The sequence below is a fragment of the Choloepus didactylus genome, chromosome 21, assembly GCF_015220235.1.
Source record: "Choloepus didactylus isolate mChoDid1 chromosome 21, mChoDid1.pri, whole genome shotgun sequence".
Lineage (NCBI taxonomy): Eukaryota > Metazoa > Chordata > Mammalia > Pilosa > Megalonychidae > Choloepus > Choloepus didactylus.
The window spans coordinates 28,438,926-28,459,214 of record NC_051327.1 but is presented as its reverse complement, the minus strand read 5'-3'; the positions used below and the strand labels follow the sequence as shown (position 1 = coordinate 28,459,214).

Here is a 20,289-nt window from a genome sequence, read left to right as displayed (position 1 = left end):
CAGGGCGGGCGGGTGAGGGCGCAGCCGGCCTTGGAGCCGGACCCCCCATCTCCATCCGGCTGTGCCTTCCTGGCACCCCCAGGACTCACAACTGCCAGATGGTTGACTTCTTCTTCTCCTGCACGGACGGGTGTTCTCTGGAGGCTCTGCGGGTGACACAGAGAGGGCGCCGTGTCGGCCCCCGCCCCACCTGGCTGCCTCTGGCCTCCCCTGCATGGGGCCTGGGCCCGGCTGGAGGGAAGCCCCTCTCGAAGGGGCACCGTGGGGAAAGGGCCCTGCGGGTGTCTCCCGGGCACTTCCGAGTAGAGTCCCTGGTAGCTGGGGGCCCAGCCCCCTCCTTCCGGGAGACGCCCCTCGGCTACCCCTAGGCCAAGGGGCCGTCAGGGAGGACCCGCCCAGCCCAGGCCCGGGGGTCCCTGGCAGCAGGGGGCGGTGGGAACGGCCACCTGATCATCTCAGTCCACCGCACAGCCTCCTGCAGCTCCATCAGCCGCTCCTTGTACTGGTTGCGCTCCATGAGCACGCGGGCCATCTCCACCCGCGTGAAGCGCCGGCGCTGGGTCATGGGGACGCTGTCCTGCAGGGGAGGCGCCGCCACTCAGCCGTGGTCAGGGGGCCCTGGGCACCGGGCAGGCCTCGAAGCAGCAGGAAGCCAGGCAACACCCCAAACCTCAGCCAAGCCAGCCAGGGGGGAGTCCGGCTCTCTCTCTCGCCACTCGGGCTGCTTCTCTCCAGTGTCACACGAGACACTTGAGGGGCACACCCAGGGGACAGTTCCTATAAGTCCCTGGACTCCCTGGGCAAAAAGAAGGGCCAGTCCCAATGGCCTCAGGCGGGGGCTGGCAGGTGGGCAGGGCCCAGGCCGCAGGGGAAGGGCCGGGGCCGGGGGTGCGTGGCCATCTGCGAGTTCCCAGGGCCAGGCCTCCCCAGCCAGAGCACCCCGGCCCAGGAGCAGGGGCCAGCAGGGTGGCCAGTGCCAGCCCGGCCCCCTGCAAAGGGCGTCTCAGGCTCAAACCAGGAGGCCCCGCACTGGGGAGCCCTGGCCCAGGGGGCACTGAGTGCAGTCTCTGTCAGCTTGGTCACACGCCTGGGACAACTGGGCCGGCGAGGGGCAGGAGCAGAGCCCTGCACCCTGGCCGCTGGGAGCCACCCGAGGAACAGAGCTCCCAGGGGAATTCCAGAACCGCGGCCTGGCCCTGGCCTTGAGAAGGCTAGTCTGGCTCTGTGAGAGTGCTGGGGGGCAGCGCTCCAGCCAGCTCGATTCTGGGGGCAGGTGGCCAGAGTCCTGCAGTGGGAAAGTCCCTGGGACACCCTCCCCCCACATATGGCCAGGCCCAGGGACACTCCTGGGCATAGGGCACCCCACAGAGCAGAGGGGGCGAGGCCGCTGTTGCTAGGACTCAGCCACCTGATCATCTCAGTCCACCGCAAGGCAGGGTGTGTGTGTGCAGGGCGTGTATGGGTGCGTGTGCAGGTGTGTATGGATACGTGTGTGCAGGACGTATATTGGTGTGTGCAGGGCGTGTATGGGTGCGTGTGTGCAGAGCATAGATGGGTGTGTGCAGGGCATGTATGGGTGTGTGTGCAGGGGTGTATGGGTGTGTGCAGGGCATGTATGGGTGTGTGTGTGCAGGGCGTGTACGGGTGCATGTGCAGGGTGTGTACAGGTGTGTGTGCAGGGCGTGTATGAGTGTGTGTGCAGGTGTGTATGAGTGTGTGCACGGCATATGGGTGCATTGCAGGGTGCATATGGGTGCGTGTGCAGGATGTGTACAGGTGCGTGTGTGCAAGGTGTGTATGGGTACGTGTGCAGGGCGTGTATGGGTACATGTGCAGGTGTGTAAGGGTGCGTGTGCATGGCGTGTATGGGTGTGTGTGTAGGGTGTGTATGTGTGTGCAGGGCATGTACAGGTGTGCAGGGCATATGGGTGCATGTGCAGGTGTGTATGGGTGCGTGTGCAGGGCGTGTACGGGTGCATGTGTGCAGAGCATGTACGGGTATGTGTGTGCAGAGCATGTACGGGTGCATGTGTGCAGGCGTGTATGGGTGCGTGTGCAGGGCATGTACAGGTGTGTGTGTGCAGGGTGTGTATGAGTGCATGTGCAGGTGTGTATAGGTGCATATGCATGGCGTGTATAGGTGTGTGTAGGATGTGTATGTGTGTGCAGGGCATATGTGTGTGTGCAGGGCATATGGGTATGTGCAGGGTGTGTATGGGTGTGTATGGTGTGTATATGTGTGCAGGGTGTGTACGGGTGTGTGTGCAGGGCATATGGGTGCATGTGTAGGGTGCGTATGGGTGTGTGTGCAATTGTGTATGGGTGTATGTGCAGGTGTGTATGGGTGCGTGTGCAGGGTGTGTATGTGTGTGCAGGGCATGTACGGGTGTGCAGGGCATATGGGTGTGTGTGCAGGTGTGTATGGCTGTGTGTGCAGGGCATGTACGGGTGCATGTGTGCAGGCGTGTATGGGTGCGTGTGCAGGGCATGTATAGGTGTGTGTGCAGGTGTGTATGGGTGCATGTGCATGGCGTGTATGGGTGCGTGTAGGGTGTGTATGTGTGTGCAGGGCATGTACAGGTGTGTGTGCAGGGCATATGGGTGCATGTGTAAGGTGCGTATGGGTGTGTGTGCAATTGTGTATGGGTGTATGTGCAGGTGTGTATGGGTGTGTGTGCAGGGTGTGTATGTGTGTGCAGGGCATGTACGGGTGTGCAGGGCATATGGGTGTGTGTGCAGGTGTGTATGGGTGCGTGTGTGCAGGTGTGTATGGCTGTGTGTGCAGGGCATGTACGGGTGCATGTGTGCAGGGCGTGTATGGGTGCGTGTGCAGGGCATGTATGGGTGCGTGTGTGCAGGGAGTGTATGGGTGCCTGTGCAGGTGACTATGGGTGCGTGTGTGCAGGGCGTATATTGGTGTGTACAGGGCGTGTATGGGTGCATGTGTGCAGAGCATACATGGGTGTGTGCAGGGCATATATGGGTGTGTGCAGGGCATGTGTGGGTGTGTGAAGAGAGTGGGTGCGTTGTGCAGGGCATGTATGGGTGTGTGCAGAGCATGTGTGGGTGTGCGTGCAAAAGATGCATTGGGGTGTGTGTAGTGGGTATGTCAAGGTGTGCGTGCAGGGGGCATGCTGGAGTGTGTTGGGGTGACCATTCAGGGGGTGCATGCACGAGGCGTGTGTACGTGTGTGCAGGGGTATGTCGGGCTATGCATGCAAGAAAAGTGCTGGGATGTGGGGTTGAGGTGTGTGTTCACAGGGGCATCGGGGTGTGCACGGGGGCGTGTTGTGTGTGTGTGGCCTGCGCCATGACCCCACTGAGTGGGTGGGCCCTCGGGAGCCCTCGGGAGTCCCCATGAGTAGTGGCCACGTGGGAGGGCTGCACAGGACCCGGCCAGTGGCGGGGACATTGTGCCATGAGAAATTTCCCACGCTTGTGACTCTTTGGGGGACACAGGGCCAGGGTGAGGTCATGCAGCTGGAGAGGGCAGATGTCCCCCAGGAGGGTGAGGGGTCCCTGGTCCCTGAAGAGCCAGCATGTCCTGGGCAGCCCACCCCCTACCCCCCAGCCCCAGGCATGTGAAGAGTGAACTGTACCAATTCTGTACAGAGATAGCTGCTTACATCCTCCACCTCTTCTTTGGGCTCGCGCCGGGCGATGATGGCCTCAGACTTCACTCTGTGACGTGGGGAGGGGACACTGAGGCCCAGCCAGCCCCAGCTGGCGGCTGTGTCTATGTGCTCCACAGGCCTTGGGATCCCCACAGGGGCCGGGCGGCCATCTAGCTGGGGCTGGGCCCTGAATGCTCCTGCCCACCCTCCGAGCATACTGTCCCCCCGCCTCAGGTCCCGAACCCCAGTGTTGGTTCTGGAGGGCTTAGGCCAAGGAAGGGGGCTCTGACCCAGGTGGCCGCTGTCAGCAGGGAGCAAAGCAGGTCCCCCTTCCTGCAGAGCTGGGAGCCTCCTCGCACCTCCTATCCCCCCGCACAGAGCCCACGCCTCCAGGAGAGCCAAGATGGGCAAGGTTGGCAGCAGGCCCCCTCAGGGAAAGTGCTGGAAAGCGACAGGTGGGCCTGGAACCCCGCCTGGCAGCCAGAACACAGGCAGCAGCGGTGGGTGCAGGTACTGGGCACCCCAGGGGCCCTCATGCTCTGCTTCCTGAAGGGAACTTAGTGGAACGCAATGGTAGCCGCCAATCCCTGCCCTGCACTCCGAGAGTGAGCGCTCGGGCAGGACCCGCCCTCTGTGGGCCCCACGGAAGCAAGGGGCCCCTTGGCAGCTGGCGAGGATGCCGGCTCAGGGGCTGCTGCCTGGAGAGCCTTGGGAGGGGCCTCCGTGTCGTCTGATGGCGCCTTCCAAGCTGTCCCTGGGCCGCGCCCTCACTTTTTCAGCTCCTCCTCCAGCTCCTTGATTCGGTTTTCCAGCTTGACTTTGGCCTGCTTGGTGGCCTCCAGCTCCCCCTTGAGCACCTCCTGCTCCCCGGACAGCTGGTCAACCTTGGCAATCAGGTCATTCTTCACCACATTCAAAGCGTTTCTTTGGAAAGAGAAAGACGAGGTGTCATCCGGGCCTGCATATCTGAGAAGGTGCAAGTCCCGGTTGGGGGACAGGAGAGCCCTGTCCTGGTTAGGGTCACGCTGCAGCCCTGTGCCCAGTGTGATCGTGAGGGGTGCTTCCTGCTCTAAGTGCCTTGATGCGGATGCTGAACTATGTAACTGTCCTGGTTAAAGGGGCCTTAGGAGCTTTCTAAAGAAATTTCTCAAGAATCCTGCTCCTGAGTTCCTTGGTTAAAGAGACGACAGCCGCGAGGAGCGCAGGGGCTCCAGGACGGCTCGCCCCGTAGGCCAGGCCCTCCCCAGGGGACCTGCAAGGAGGGGGCGGGGTGGGGGGTGTTCTTACTTGGTTTCCAGAAGCTGTGAGTTTTCCAGTAGCAGATTCCCCACTTCCTTGCCCATTCCTGAAACAAGAGGCATGGGGCTTCCACCTGGGCCTGGGAGCCGGGCCCACCACTGCTGCGCTGTGTGGCATGTGGCCCCCAGGGGGTCCCAGATGGGCCTTGCGGGGACCTGAGCAGGGTCCCTACAGACCCTGGAGGGCGCAGCAGCTCTCCTGGCCAGGGCGGGGCACGTCTCAGGGCTCTCCGCTGACATGGAATGGGCAGACGTGTGCCTCCCCGACCCCCGCCCAGCACCCCCACGCTGTGGCCTCGGGGTCCGGCATGCAGCAGAGACTTCTCAGAGGCCCCTTCAGGGAAGGGAGGCAGGAGCTGAAGTGACCACAGAGAAGATGGGTGGCCCTGAGGGCAGGCGCGTCCCTCTGCGTGGGGATGTGGCCCTGGCGGCAGCCTTCGCCCGTGCAGCACATGGCCAGAGGCCCTGGTGCTGATCCTGGGGGGCTGACACATGTCCTCTGCTGACCAGACCCCAAAGCAGGCCCCACACACCAAACTCTCTACGCACATCACAAAGCCCACACGGCACACGCTCTGGTATGGAAGGAAAGCCTGCCGCTCCCTCCTGCTCCCCTCTGCTTTTCAAGGCAATCGTAAACCAAAAAAGGCACCCACACAAACGCTTACCCACGCATGTGCTCACACACAGAGACATGCTCACACGTGCACACACATGTGCACATGCCTGTACACACATGCACAGCGCTCACTAGCACACATGCTGTCACATGTGCACGCAGGTACACACGCACGCTCACAGGCATGCTCACACGTGCGCACACATGCCCACACACATGTGCACATGCCTGTACACACATGCACAGCGCTCACCAGCACAATGCTGTCACATGTGCACGCAGGCACGCACACACACGCTAACAGGCATGCTCACACGTGCGCACACATGCTCACACGTGTGCACATGCCTGTACACACATGCACAACACTCACCAGCACACATGCTCACATGTGCATGCAGGTACACACACACGCTCACAGACATGCTCACACACGTGTGCACATGCCTGTACACACATGCACAGTGCTCACTAGCACATGTGCTGTCACATGTGCACACAGGTACACACACGCTCAGACATGCTCACATACGTGTGCACACACCTGCCCACACATGCACAGCGCTCACTAGCACATGTGCTGTCACATGTGCACACAGGTACACACACTCACACACTTGCACACACGTGTGGGCACACTCCATGCTTGGTCTGAAGGGCCCCTGCCGGCCAGCTCTGCTTCAACCCCCTTTGGGCTCATTCAGGAGGCAGCAGGATCACCCCAGGCAGGCTTTGGGGGAGCGCCTGGGCAGGCCTGTGCCAGGCTTCTGGGGGCTCCCAGAGGCCAGAGGCCGCCCCCCTCAGCCTGTCTGCGGTCTGCTCACCAGCCTGGCCAGTCCTGACAGCCGCCTGTGGGCTGAGGATTGGGGTGGCTGCCAGGCCGATGGCCTCGCCGGGCCAAGCATAGGCCCAGAGTGGAGGGGTCCCCTTGCCCCGGCCTGCCCCCCAGGAGCCTGCAGCCCTCACCAGCCCCCGCCACCATGCAGGACAAAGCAAACAGCTCATGAAGCATAACAAGATGTTGGGTAGAGAGGAGCCAGAAACAGGGCAAGCACAGACTGAAAGGCGGCCTTTGCCTTACCAAAGAAGTCACCGCGCACTATGGGAGCCATCCCGGTCCCACAGGAGGGGGCAGCCAGGGAGGGCGGGAGGAGAGAGGGGGGGAGAGAGAACAAGCGTGTTAAGCCCGTCATAAACAGCTGGGTGGGGCGGGGGTTCGAGGGCTACTTCTACAGGGTGAGGGGGGTGGCACAGGTGGGGGTCAGCAGGGCAGGAGCAGTCAGCTACACCTTCTGGAAATGTCCAGGATGTTATCCTTGGGGTTGCCCCAAGACTACTAAGCCAAAAGCAAATGTGCGGTGAGTAAAAGTCCAGGTGTCTGCTAGAAACACAGCTACCGTCTCATGACAAAATCCTGGGCGGGGGCAGGAGGGGCAGGGGTGGAGGCCGCAGGGCAGGAGCTGCGCCGGGTGGGAACAGCATGGCATCCTCGACTCCTGGGGCGTCTCTGGCAGGGTGGGGAGAGGGCTGCAGGCCTGGGCCCTGAGCCATTATCTGCCGACCAGCTGGGCATTTCTAGTAGCCCCAAGGACCTGAGGAAATGCCCTGGGGGCCTTCCCAGGCCTGGGGAAGGGAGCCTGGGGGCCCTCAGTGCCCTCAGACCCAAGGCTGCTCTCTGCGGGCGGGCGGGCATGCTGGCGTAAGCTGTCACGCGGTGGGAGGCCAGTGAGCGGAAGCAGGCCTGCTTCAGAGGCTGAGGCCGGCCAGAGCAGCCAGGCAGAAGCCGGGAGAGGGGTGGCAGCAGCGGTCCGAGGGCAGGCCCCTCTACCTGGGCTCCACGTGGGAAAGAGGGGCCCCAAAACCAAGACAAACAGGGAGAGATGCATACCTGAGAACTCCCCTGGGGCCAGGTCCAGCGAAGCACATAGACAGGGGAAAGGAAGCGGACAAAGGTCAGTTGGTGACTGGAACCAACAAATAAAGACATTCTCATTTAAGAAAAGCAACAATGATTTGGCCAGGGGAAGGGGCCGGGGCACAGTGCCCTTCTGTGCCCAAGGCACCCCAAGGCAGTTTTCTGATTCCAAAACCACTCGCCCTTCCCCTCTGTTCTGCTGTCTGCCCATCAGGAGGCTGGCCGCTGCAGACCTGACGATGTAGGCTTGTAAAGAGAATCGTGTGTGTGCATGTGTGCAGGTGGTGGTGTGTGGTGTGTGGTGTGTGTGTGAATGTGGGGTACATGCACGTGTGGGTATATTTTGTATGCACGTGTGTGCTCTGCATGTGTGCTTGTGGTATACATGTGTGTAGGTTCATGCACATGCTGTATGTAGTATGTGTGTGCACATGTGGTGTATATGTACACGCGTGTGTGCACACACGTGTGTGCTCTGCATGTGTGCATGTGGCATACATGTGTGTAGGTTCATGCACATGCTGTATGTTTATGTGTGTGCACGTGTGGTGTACATGTACATGCGCGTGCCGGTGTGCACACACGTATGTGGATGTGGCATGCGTGTGTGTGTGTGCGCATGCGTGTGGCATGTGCATGTGCATGCATGTACAAGTGTGCACAGCAAAGCCCCGTGGAGGTCTCCCGCCTCACAGGAACTGAGTGCATGAGCTGTGCTTGCCGGGCTCGCCAGCTCGCTCCTCCCCAGCAATGTGCCCCCGTGGGGGGTGACCAGGGCAGCGCAGACCCGGATTCCCGCGTCCTCTGATCAGGGGCTCGTGAAGGGAAGGGCAAGGCCTCAGGTGAAGGACGGTAAAGAGTGAGCAGAGAAGGCAAAACCAGCAGAGGCAGAGGGCGGGGGCTTGTGGCCCCCCGGGGTCCTGGCCTCTTTCTTCTGCACAGTGGAGACTCATGAGAAAAATGGTAAATGGATGAAACAATACTGGTTCCACTTGATTCATTTCACATGGAAGGGAAAATGGTATCAGGAAGCCACTTGACTTAAATTACAAAGTACACATGTTGTAATGCTTCAAATGACAAAAAACTGTACAAATCAGGAAGTGGGTGTCCTCTCTCATCTCCACTTCCCATTTTATATCCTTTCTCAGACGCCTTTCTGGATGGACATTAATTGTTAAGAAACAAAAATGGGACCATGCTGTCATTGCCAACATCCCAGACAGGCCCACGGCCCTTGCCAGGCCGTGCCTCTCACAGTGTGCCCCGTGTCGCAGCACTCAGTCAGTGGCTGCTTGGGGCATCTGTAAGTTTGTACGTGCAGAGTGCTGCGCTGCACGTCCCTCTGCAGGTGCATGTCCCAGCGCTGGGGCTGTGTGCCCTGCCTGTCCACCCGAGGTGGCCCCCCCGGCCTGCCCCAGCCTGCTTGCCCCTAGGCACCTGCAACCTGGCACTTTTTCAAAAAGTGCAGGGCTGTTCTCACACACTTATGCTTCTGGAAGACCTTTAGAATCCATTTGTAAAGTTCCAGGGAAAAATAGTCTGCTGGGGTTTTCCTGGATCCTGAATGAATTTATGTGAATAACTGTCACATATGAGGGCCGAGGTGGCCCCTGGGTGTTGGTCCTGTGTGTCATTCACTTCTTCATGGCAGCCATATCCAATTGCCTTAAAACAGCCAACTAAGGCACCTGTAGCCATGTAGAGCCCGTCTGCTTTGCATATGCCCTGGAACTGCGGCTGCCACCACGGGCCAGTCATGTGAGGCTGAGCCACTGTGCCCACAGGGACCTCTGACCTAGAGACCCATGCCCTGCTGGCCAGAGCCCCAGACCCCAGGCCCTTCTCTGCCCTCCTGGTGCCCCCCGCGAGAGGGGTTTCCCTAACCAGGCAACCTGTTGGAGCTGTCCCAGCAGCCCTGGTGACACTGCCGCTCCTGGCCAATTCCAAATCCTTGGACTGTCGACAACAATGGACAGTTTGCGACGTCACCTGACAGCTTCACACCACATGATCTTTACATCTAGGGATGTGTGACATTTTTCTATTTACTTGAGGCTTCTTCTTTTATGTCTTTTGATTAAGTTTCCCATTCTCTTTGCATAGGTGTGTCTGTTTCTCAACGCTCTTTCTAGATGTGATGGTTCTGGTTACTGCTGGGCTGGGGTCTGCCCCTGCTGCACACGCACGGAGCAGGGGAGTGCAGACATTGACTCTGAGATGAAAAGGGTCTGAACTTCAGCTTCTAACCGAATGACCCAGGGCTGCTGTGGGCCTCGCAGGGAGCAGGAGGTGGAGTTGCGGGGCGGCACCCCCGTGCCGGAGATCCTGGAGGTAAGAGCGCACTGCCCCGCGGCGCGGTCTCGGGCTGCTCGCTAACAGGCTCCTTCCCTCCCCGCGCTGCCCAGGGGTCAGTCCCAGCGCCGGGAGGTGCCTGGAGCCATGAGCTGAGCCGCCAGCGTGGAGGGCTGTCGCAAAACTGGGACTATGCACAGAGCCACGTTTCCAGTCTCTTTCCTGCTCGACGGCCATGCGGCTCCCTTTCAGGGATGTGCCTGAGGGACGCACTTACCGTAACAGCTGGACGCTGAGTGCGGGCGGCCCCAGGAGGGTGATCAGAGCAGAGGACATGGCGCCCGGCCCGGGAGCACCGCACCACGTTCACACCCCACAGCCACAGCTGGCGCCGAGGTGGGGCCTGTCCTGCGCGCCCCGCTGCCAGCCTCCACTGCCGCGCTCTGCCAGGGCTCCAGGAAGGCCCAGCGCCAAGAGGAGGGTCTCGCTTCAACCCAGGCTGGCTGCCATCCTGCCACGTGTCCCTTCTGTCCACCACTGCCACCCAGGGCGCCGGTCTCCTCCCAGGGAAGACATGGCCACCTCTTTGGAGGTCACCGTGAGCACTCTCTATTCCGGGGCACTCACCCCCTTCAGGAATCCCGGTGAGCCCAGTGGGCGGCTCCCCCTCCCCAGAGCCCCATCGTTTCTGCCGAGTTCTGAGAGCCCATCTTCAGTTGCTGCTTCTGTTAACACAGTCTGTGAGGTAAATGCACCAACGCACCGCGTCTGGTTCTCCACTTCTCCTTCCCGCCGCTACTGCGGAGATTCTGAATGGAAGCGACACTTGGAGCGGCGCTGCCTGAACGGGCTCCGTGGCAGAAAAGGTGGGGAGGGTGGCTGGAGAGAAGAGGGCCGCCACCAGCGCTGCACAAAGTGGGTGCTGCGGTGAGGATGGCTCCATGGTCCACCGGGTGCCCTGTCAGCACCACAGCCAACGTGATGGACTGACCGACAGCCGGACATCCAGCCACCCTCCGGACAGGAAGCGCGTCTGTCCCACAGCCCCGCTTGAGTCGTGAGGGGGCACGTGGGTGGCAGCAGCATGAGTCACAACAGCCCAAAAGGTGGAGGCCACCGCGGTGCCTGTTGGCAGATGACCAGATGAATAAGACATGGTCTGTCTACACAGCGCACATCAGCCGTCAGAAGGAACGAGGCGTGGCACACGCTGCACCCTGGTGTACCCTGAAGACAGCACGCCAAGTGAGAGAGGCCGGACGTAAAAGGTCAGAGGCTGTAGGATTCCACTCGTGGAAGATTCCAGAACAGGAACACCCAGAGACAGAAAGCCAATCCATAGCCATCAGGGGGATGGGGTGATGCTAATGGGCACGGGACTTCTTTTTGGGGCAACGAAATGCTCTGAAATTAATTGTGGTGCTTTTTACTACACTCAAGGCCGTTGCATCGCACACTTAGAATGGGTGAGTTGTGTGGTACACAAATTCTAGCTCGATGAAGGTGTTTAGAAAAAGTGTGGCTGGCGGCCTGGTGGGGCTGCTGCCTGGGGTCCGGTCACCTGGGTCCTGGCTTTGTTGGCCAGCAGCTCCCTCGTGAAAGGGGCTGCCTGCAGCGCTGGCACCACACGCGGGCGGCAGAGGCTTGTGGTGGCACCTGCCCCACCTGCCCCCTCCCCGACACTCCACGTGCACCACAGCAGCTGGGACTGCCCCCGAAGGCACCCAGACTGCACCCACGGCCCTTGAGGGCTCCTGCAGCCAAGAGGTGTGGGCAGAGGCGGGCAGAATTTCCCAGGCACGTGCACTCTCCCGGGAGAAGGCTTTCAACACAGGCCTCAAAGACTCAGGAGCCGCCGGTCTGCTGAGTCCTGCGGCACCCCCAGTGCCCGGCGCCGTCAGGGCCTCTCGGGACATGCTCCCGTGCCTCTCTGTGCATATGCTGTGGCCTGGCACGCTCTCCTCCCCGCCCCGTGGCAGGTAGATCCTGTGAGCCCTGCTGCGGGCAGGCACCCAGCACGGCCCTGTCACCCTGCGGTTCCACGACTATTCACGCTCTCCCCAGCAGGACTCGGAGGGGCCTGGCGCAAGGGGCCTCTCTGCATGCCGTGGGGGGCATGGGCTGAAGCGGGAGCCCCACAGACGCCCCCCCCATCATTTCTGCAAGTCTAGAACTCTATTCTAAGGAAATCGCCAGAGATGTGGCAAATGTTTATGCCCGGAGAAATCTACGCAGCAGGATTCATAATGGCAAAAATCAGAAACAAAAGAAAACATATTCCATCATTTACAGCACACAGACATTTCTAGGCCCGCAAAGGAAACCAAAGTTCAGATTTTAAGATGCAGTTTTCTTGGTTCAGAAGCTGTCCGTGTCACCCACAGTCAAGAGGACAGACGGGACACTCGGCCCTGCCCCACCCCGTGGGCCCTGGCAGCTCATCGGGAGCCATGTCCACGATGTTGGAAAGATCATGACAACATTTCTTTGGCTTTTATTCTCTTCTTGGGCTTCCCAGTATTATTTCAATATTATAAAAACACATCATTTTTCCAAAAAAAAAGCAATGCTGGGAAACGGAACACAGTGAACCACACGGACACGCACGGGGGAGCGGGAGGGGCTGGGTCACAATACTGACGATGACCGCACCGCATTAGGGGGATTCTTCTGCATGTTAATAGTTTTTGTGTATTTTATGTATATATTTAACAAAACGCACAAGAAAATGTTCTATTAAAGTATACCCTGCCTTTGTTGGGGAGGGGGTGTTACTTTTTTTTGATGCCTGATGGAAAAGAATTTGACTTCAGGCGAAAGGCAGGGCTGGTGCCGGACACCGCGATGGCGAGCGTCGGACAGTCAGTCCGCTGACGGAAGCAAGCGCCATACATGCCCGGGGGCTGCAGAAGCCGCGAGGTGCCCGGCTGGAAGGCCCGGCAGCATGCCCCGTCCTTTGCAGCCAGGGGCTGAGGGTGGAGCCCGGACACCTCGGGACACTCCGAAGCCCACATGGCAACAGGCCATCGTGTTCACTGGCGTGGAGGGACACCAGCAGAAAGTCTGGCAATAAAAACTCCGGGACGTGAGACAGCTGTGCCTCGGGCACTGATCATGAGGTAGAAGACACCCTCGAAGATCCCAGAGGCAGAACAGCCATCGCCCAGGAGATTCCCCCAGGTACAACCGGGGCAGCCAGGGGCTCCCTCCGAGCCTCGGCAGGGGGGAAGCGCCCTCCCTGTTAGCAACTGCGCTGACACTGAGGTGAGAGAGGGAAGTGGGGACACGAGAAACCATAGCTGCCCCACTGCCCCGTCAGACAGGCACGTTTGGCCTCGGAAGCCCCCCTAGGTGGGCTGCCAGGAGGGTCTGCAGAAGACAGGCCTCTTCTCAGCACTCGCTCAGAACACAGGCCAAGGGGTGAGTTTGCGGCCTGCACTGAAGGTGCCCGTCCTAAGTGGCCACTGCACTGAGGCCTGCAGACCAGCCCCCCAGCACCATGGCCCCTGGGTGCTCGTGGCTAGAGGGGGCCACCCCCACTCCCAGCTGGACCGGACCTGGGCTTGAGCCAGGCTGCCTCCCGCAGCCGCTCAGGACCACCCGAGTGTCCTGGGGGGGCCCGTGCTGCCGAGGGCCCCTGAGGCTCCCACACATTCCCCCCCCAGAGTCAAGAGAGCCAAAAAATGGCCAGCTTCCCCACAGTGTCCCTAGAAGTACCCTGCCGAGGGGAGGGGTCAGAAAGGGGATGGGGACGGCAGCTAATGGGCACAGGGCTGCTTCTGGGTGCTGAACGTGCTCTGTAATGCGACCGTGGTGATGGCTGCAGCTCTACAGAAACACTAACCCACCGAAGCGCACACTGCGGACGGGGACTGCGGGGTGACGCACGTCCCTGCGAAGCTGAGATGCGCCCCGGCTGCGGCTGGTACAAGCTCCTCCTCTCATTACAGACAAAGAGCAGCGAGGCCACGCGGGGCCGGGGCAGCGCCCGCCTGTCCTTACCTAGCAGGTCTGCGCCCTCGTCCACGTCCCCGATGGCCCCGGGGCCCGCGCTGGACAGCTCCTGGAACAGGGAGTCGGTGTTGACGCCGAAGGCCTTGTTCACGATCCCCTGGGTGGGGCTGTGGGGACACACACGCCCGAGGAGGCAGAGTCAGCAGGCGCCACTGCCTGCCCTCCGGACCCCCCCAACCCCTCCTCAGCTGGAGCGGTGCAGCACGGCTCCTCCAGGGAGGCGAGAAAGGCGGGTGGTGGGGTCTGAGCCCTCAGACGCTCCCTCTGGGCAGTGAGGGAGGCCGCCCTGGGAGGGGGGGCAGGGAAGGAGGTGGGGAGGGCGGAGAGCACCTCACCAGCCCCAGCCCAGGACCCCAGGCGGGCCGGGCGGGCACCTGCAGCCGCTGCGGTCCAGGCGGGGCTCCTGGCACACGTCCAGCTCGGGCGTGGAGTCGATGATGTCTTGGACATCAGACCACTCGTCACTGCTGCCCATCCCTGGGGGTACATGGCAGAACCTGGCATCAGAGGAGAGCCTGGCGGCTTCCCTCTGCGACCCAGGGCCGCCCCTCGGAGCTGAGCCTGGGGGGCCCGTGCTGGACCCCAGCAGGCAGGGGAGCCAGGAAGGGCTCAGCCGTGCTGGCCGTGTGGCTGGGGAGCCTGGGGGTGCAGGGGCCCAGGGCTAGAGGAGGATGGCACAGGGCTCTGTCCATCCTGAAGACCGAGGGGCTGTCAGCCGCCTAAGCGAGCCAGCCCTGTCCCGTCCTGCCCACGATCTAACGCCTGCGCCTGCACGTCCCTCTTCTCTAACGACAGCCTGTGCTGCGGGATGCAGCTCGCCTCGACCTCCCCTGCAGAGCGCGTAGCCTGGCCGGGGCCACGTACCGATGCTGACGTTGCGCATCTCCTGGGTGACCTGGACCTCCATGTTGCGGCTGTGGCGCTTGCTGTCCCTCGGGCCTGTGCCATCCCCCAGGGGCTGCAGGTTCTCATGCAGCGGCGTGATGGCCGCGGAGGGCACGGAGGACGTGGGCGTGTTGGACTTGGTGCCGGTGGTGCTGGGCGTGGCGGCCGCCGAGGACTGGCCCGACTCAGACATCTCGTCTTGCGGGCACTAGGAGCAAGCACAGGGAAGAGGGGAGCACGTTGCCGCGGCTTCCTTTGCCCGTGAGCTCCAGGTCTGGCCTCAGAGAGGCAGCGTGGAGCCCGGGAAGGGGCCAGAAGGGCCAGCAGGGGCCTGTCGCCTCCATCTGAGGCCCCACTGCTCAGTCCCTTTGCCGCTTGCAAAGGAGCCAGAATGAAACACACCTTCCTCTGCCTGGTACCCGTCAGGCTAATTCCTTCAGGTCTAGTCACTTCCAGGCGGCTCACAGAAAGGCTGTGCTCATTCAGCCACTGCCTGTGGCTTTCCAGAAGTAGCTGCCGCCTTTTTAAGAGGTTTGAAATGTGGCTTTTGACCCATACCCTTCCAAGAGACAGTGCGATGAAGCAGAGGGTGATGGAGATGATGGTGACATGGACACAGTGGGGCAACCCTTTGCAGCCTGCTGTGTGTCAGAAACAAGCTGCAGCCAGGCACCAGGGGGGTGGGCCAGGCCGGACTGTGGGGGACCGTCACTGCTCGGCCATGCAGCCGACTGTAGCACCCCACGTGCCTCTCTCACTGTCTCCCCAACAGCTGGGGCACTGCAGGAGCACAGGGAGCTGAGGGCCACGGCTCAGTGTAGATGGAGGGTTCAGCCCTAAGGCTCAGAGCAAAGGCAAATCAGCAAAAATTCCATTTTTACAGAGCAAGACAGAACCAAGTATTCTGGGAAAAATATTTGATTTTTTTAAAAACTGCTATCAGCTGCTCACCTTAAGAATTCCATTAGGGAGGAAAACACTCTATTTGAACAAATATGGGACATAAAACACATACATTCTTTTCCTCATGAAAATATTGGGCAATCTGAATAAAAACAGCCCTGCAAAGTGGCAACAAAACCTCTTCCCTTAATTGACATCCATGACCCCAGATGGCTGCCGCGCCGGGCTCCCGAGAGAGTGCTGCCCCTGCGCCCACACTAAGCCAGACGCAGCGCCGGGCTGTGCGGTTTTCCCAGTGCCAATGCTCCTGGGGGACTTGGTCGTGGTGAGGGCACCATCCAGGGTGGGGCTGACTCGGGGCACCCAGGCCTCGGTCTGAAGCTGGACGAAGAGCTGGGACCCACCTATGCCCGACTTTCACCACCTCCAGGTGACCCCAGCCCCAAGAACGGGCTCTGAACTCTGTGTCCCGTGGCAAGCGGGAGTCTTTTGGGTTCAGGACGTGTGGCCTTCCGAACACGGGCTTCTGGCCCCTCCACAGGCTCTGAGCCGGCTGTGCAGCAGGGGCTGTCACCCGGGGCGACCCTGACCCCGGGGGCATTTGGCAGCGTCTGGGCTTTGGTTATCAGCACGGGGAGGGGTGGTGGCGGAGGCCAGGGACGCTGCGCTAGAGCCATTCCCTACTTCCCTGGAAGTGGTTCTGAAGAAATAGCTTAGATTCAGACTTGGATTCTACAGCTCATGCCCAATTTGAGGAGAAATCCACCTCTCCTCGCTGTATCTATCACCCTCGCTTGAAGTTGTGTTTGGAGACGAAATCCCCAGGTGACCTGCCTGACCCTCCGCAGCCCTGGGCCGGTGTCCAGCAGGAGGGAGGGCAGAGGAGGGCACCCCACCGGCAGGGCCACGTGCGGTCCCGGGGCGGCCCACACCTCAGGAGTAGCTGGATTCCTGGTGGATCTTTTTTGCCTGATAATTCCTGTCAGGAATTCTCTGGTATAACCACACCCCCAAATCCCTCTGGCCCTCATTATCTACAGGGCCACCACTTACCCACGGGACACTCCCCCTGGCCACAACTTACCTAAAGGCAAACCTCTCAACCTCCTAAACACCGGGGTGGACAGTCCCCTCCAAATGCAAGAACCCAGACTCCTAGCGGCCAGGGCTCGCATGAGTAGCCACAACTGTTTGGTTAAAACACTGAAAATACAGCACATAACAACAAAACAACAAAACAGAAAACAACAAAAAATCAAGAAATTAGAAAAACTTTAAATTCTAGGGCATGAAATAAAAAGAACTTAAATGTAATTATTTAAAGAAAATAAAAATAAAATACATCTACAAACTAAACATAAAACACTACGATTATTAAGAGGAAGACTATTTCAGACAAAAGAGTAGAGAAAGAAGAGGTGTCAGGAGAGGAAAAGTGAATCCAGATGAGGCTGAGGATGGTGGAGCTCAGGGGAGCCAAGGTCCGAGCACGGCCCCGCGAGAGTCCTGACACCCCACGGCGGCTTCAAATGTGGACCAGGGAGACCCCAGCTGTCAGGTCCCATCTAAGTGTGAGCAAGAGCGCATGTGAGCGAGAGTGCGTGTGAGCAAGTTCCTGTGTGAGAGCGTGCGAGTGCACGTGTGAGCAAGTGCACATGTGAGAAAGCGTGTGTGAGCGAGTGCATGTGTGAGTGAGAGCGCGTGACAGCGAGTGTGTGTGAGCGAGTATGTGTGTGAACGAGCGCGTGTGAGCAAGTGCGTGTGTGAGCAAGTGCCTGTGTGAGAACGCAAGTACATGTGTGAGCAAGTGCACGTGAGAAAGCGCGTGTGAACGAGCACTGTGTGAGTGCGCGTAAGCGAGCACGTGTGAGAGGGTGCGTGTGTGAGCGAGCGTGTGTGAGTGCATTGCTCGGTGTGAACGAGAGTGCGTGACAGTGTGTGTGAACGAGAGCGTGTGTGAGTGAGTGCACGTGTGAGCAAGTGCGCATGAGAGAGTGCGTGTGAGTGCATGTGTGCGTGAGAGCGCGTGTGAACGAGAGCGTGTGTGAGCGAGTGCGCGTGAGCGTGTGTGAACGAGAGCGTTGTGAGCGAGAGCGCGTGTGAGCGTGTGTGAACGAGAGCATTGTGAACGAGAGCGTTGTGAGCGAGAGCGCGTGTGAGCGCGTGTGAACGAGAGCGTGTGAGAGCGAGTGTGCGTGAGAGCGCCTGTGAGCAAGAGCGTGTGTGAGAGAGCGCGTGTGAGCGGGCAGCCCTAGATGGCAAAGCCGGGCCAGACGGCCGAGGGAGCAGGTGACCGGCGGGGGCTGTGAAGAACAAAGCCAGGGCAGGCAAGGCCACTCTCTGGCAGGGCCAGCAGCTGGCAGAAGCTGTGGCTGAGGGACCGTCGGCACCCGTGCAGAGGGAGGCTTCTAGAAGAGCCCCTGGCCTATGCCCACCAGCCTGCCTCTGCGGCCACCTCCGCTGCGGGGAGAGCGGCCAGCTGGAGCCCTGGGCCCACACTGCAGAGCCTTGGCCTTGGCGCTCTCTGCCCGGCAGGGCTGGCCTCAGCCTGGGAAGTGATTGCGGCTGGCACACCCACAGATGTTCATTTGCCATCTCAGCTCAGAGATGGAGGAGCTGCCATCACGGGAAAGGAGATGAGAACAGGCTACAGAAGAGGAGGGAACCCTCGCCTTTGCCCTCCTCCGGGTCAGAGGCACGCCTCGGCACCAGGCATCCGCCTCCCTGGCTCAGGGATGAATGCAGTCTGGGCTGGAGGGCGCGGGCCAGGCCTGTGCTCTGGGGAGAGGGTGGGCAATGGCAGCTGAGCTCGGCCTCCGCAGCCCCAGGGCGGAAGGGCCTGGGGGCAGCCGGCCAGCGGAGGCCCATCCCGATGCCTGTCGCGCCGTCTGCTCAGGTCGTGCCCTGGGGGCGAGGTCCTGCAGGGCTGGGGAGAGGCTGCAAAGGGCTGTGCTCAGAGAGCAAGGGATCGGCTGGATGGACACGTGGTGCCAGCAACACAGGGAGGGACCCTCGCTCCACAGCGCGGCTACGAAACCTGGTGGCTGGAGCTGGACTGCAGCTGGCCAAGGTCACTCAGATGCCAGTGGTCTGCTGTGGGCACGAGCTTGCCCCCCGTCTGCGCACGTACCATGCCGTCGGCCAGGGGGAAGACGTTCAGAGAGGTGGGGCGTTCCTTCCTGCTGAAACGGGCGGGAAAGAAAGGCAGCGGATGGTTAGCCGGGGCAAGCTCTTCCTGGAAACCCAGACGCGCACCCTGCAGGGAGAGGTCAGTGGTGGGAGGGGTGCCCCTTCCGGGCAGGCCGTCTCACACATGGCTTCCGGGGCTGCCCCCCACCCCCGGCCATGGCCACCCTGATCAGATGGGTGCGCTAGCAGAGGTGGGGGCTGACACCCCGCCAGGCTCTCGTGTGATGCCCCCTCTCTACACGGAGACAATCTTTCCCTTGAGGCAAAGCACACATAACACACATGCTGCCGCTCCTGAGTGAAAACTCTGGGCCACGACTGCCACCCTCCAGTTCCCACCCCCTTTAGGTGCCCACTGCTTTCTCTCTCGGCGGGTTCGCCTGATCCAGACACATCCTGCGGCCTCTTGAGGGGCTTCTTCACTCAGCGTCATTTTCAAGGCCCCCTGACATCCGTCCAGAATGTCACTCCCTGCTCCGTGGTCACCATATGCTGACCATGTTCTGCTTCTCCCTTCGTTAGCCGATGGGCGTCCACCACATGTTGACTCACGTTAGGTCCAAACAGAACCCTGCGACCCTGAAGCCGTGGCACACGCCTCTGGCTTGCAGCAGCACTGCCGTGCGCGTGGGGCGGCAGCTTCGGCGGCTCTGCTGCAGCCCAGAGCCGCCTCCTCCTGGTGGTCCCCCATCCTGCTCCTGCCCTGGAGCTACGCAGGAACAATGGAAGCTGTTCTGCCCACTCCTCTTTCTTGAGGGTTTTCCGTCACCCAGGCGTTCTTGCTGTCACATATTGAAATAAGACACCTGCAGAGTCACGCGCGTCCTGGTCCTCCACAGCCCACGGGGGCCGTCTCCTTCCCCACCTGGCCTCCCTCGGTCACAGGAAGTGTCCACCCCAGGTGGACTGGGTTGTGAGAGTGGACGAGGCTCCCTGCTCGTGGTGGCCTCAGCGACAAGGGGCTACTCCAGGTCTTGGAGGAGGACGCAGAGGCCCACAGTGCTCTCGCCCCACCTCCTGTCCTGTCATGTCCAGGGACGGGCCGACTGCCTGCAGCCCACACTGCGCCAGGGCCGCGGGGTCGGGATGAGCCTCGGGTGGCACTCCGGCCTCTGCAGCCAGTGGGGGCAGGGGTGGCGGGTGGGCAGAGGGCTGCCTCTGCCCCTCCCTTGGGCCCGCCGATGCTGCCCTGAGTCCCTTAGGACAGGAGAGGCTCCACCAAAGGCAAAGAGTGTGGGCAAGGGGATTTTGGGGACCACAGAGCCCAGCCCAAAGCTGGAGGAAGAAGTGGGGGTGGGCTTCCTTGGCAGTCCCTGGTTGGGGGGCAGGGTGCCCATGAGCTCGGAGGGGCTGCACGAAGCCTGGCGCGGGGAAGCGGTCTCTCTCTCTTGAGTCACACGGTCCTGGGACCTGGTCAGGGGCTGCGATGAGGAGGAGGAGCCTGGGGGCTGGCCGGCCTGTCCCCCGCAGGTTCTCTCCTGAGGGTGGGGTCCCTGGGAGCCACTGCACCGTGCTGGGCCGCCTCAGCTGCATACTCACAGCACGGACAGAACCCAA

General features: G+C 60.9%; 1 protein-coding gene across 16 annotated transcripts in view; it reads right to left on the bottom strand.

Annotated features, from left to right (window-relative positions):
• The window catches only part of MAPK8IP3 (mitogen-activated protein kinase 8 interacting protein 3), a 53,151-nt gene that overhangs the window by 7,356 nt on the left and 25,506 nt on the right, over positions 1-20,289 (bottom strand). For 3 of the 16 annotated variants that reach the window (XM_037814508.1, XM_037814522.1, XM_037814511.1), the window contains 11 exons: positions 18,581-18,725; positions 14,620-14,848; positions 14,130-14,232; positions 13,744-13,862; positions 7,420-7,431; positions 6,613-6,630; positions 4,902-4,959; positions 4,386-4,538; positions 3,600-3,681; positions 447-577; positions 90-146 (listed from right to left, as the gene is read on the bottom strand). In XM_037814508.1, coding sequence (XP_037670436.1) covers positions 90-146; positions 447-577; positions 3,600-3,681; positions 4,386-4,538; positions 4,902-4,959; positions 6,613-6,630; positions 7,420-7,431; positions 13,744-13,862; positions 14,130-14,232; positions 14,620-14,848; positions 18,581-18,725 — 1,107 coding nt within the window. Of the gene's footprint in view, positions 1-89; positions 147-446; positions 578-3,599; positions 3,682-4,385; positions 4,539-4,901; positions 4,960-6,612; positions 6,631-7,419; positions 7,432-13,743; positions 13,863-14,129; positions 14,233-14,619; positions 14,849-16,627; positions 16,763-18,580; positions 18,726-20,289 lie in introns of those variants that run through there. The other 13 variants (XM_037814518.1, XM_037814520.1, XM_037814523.1 and 10 more) reach the window with 9 other exon arrangements.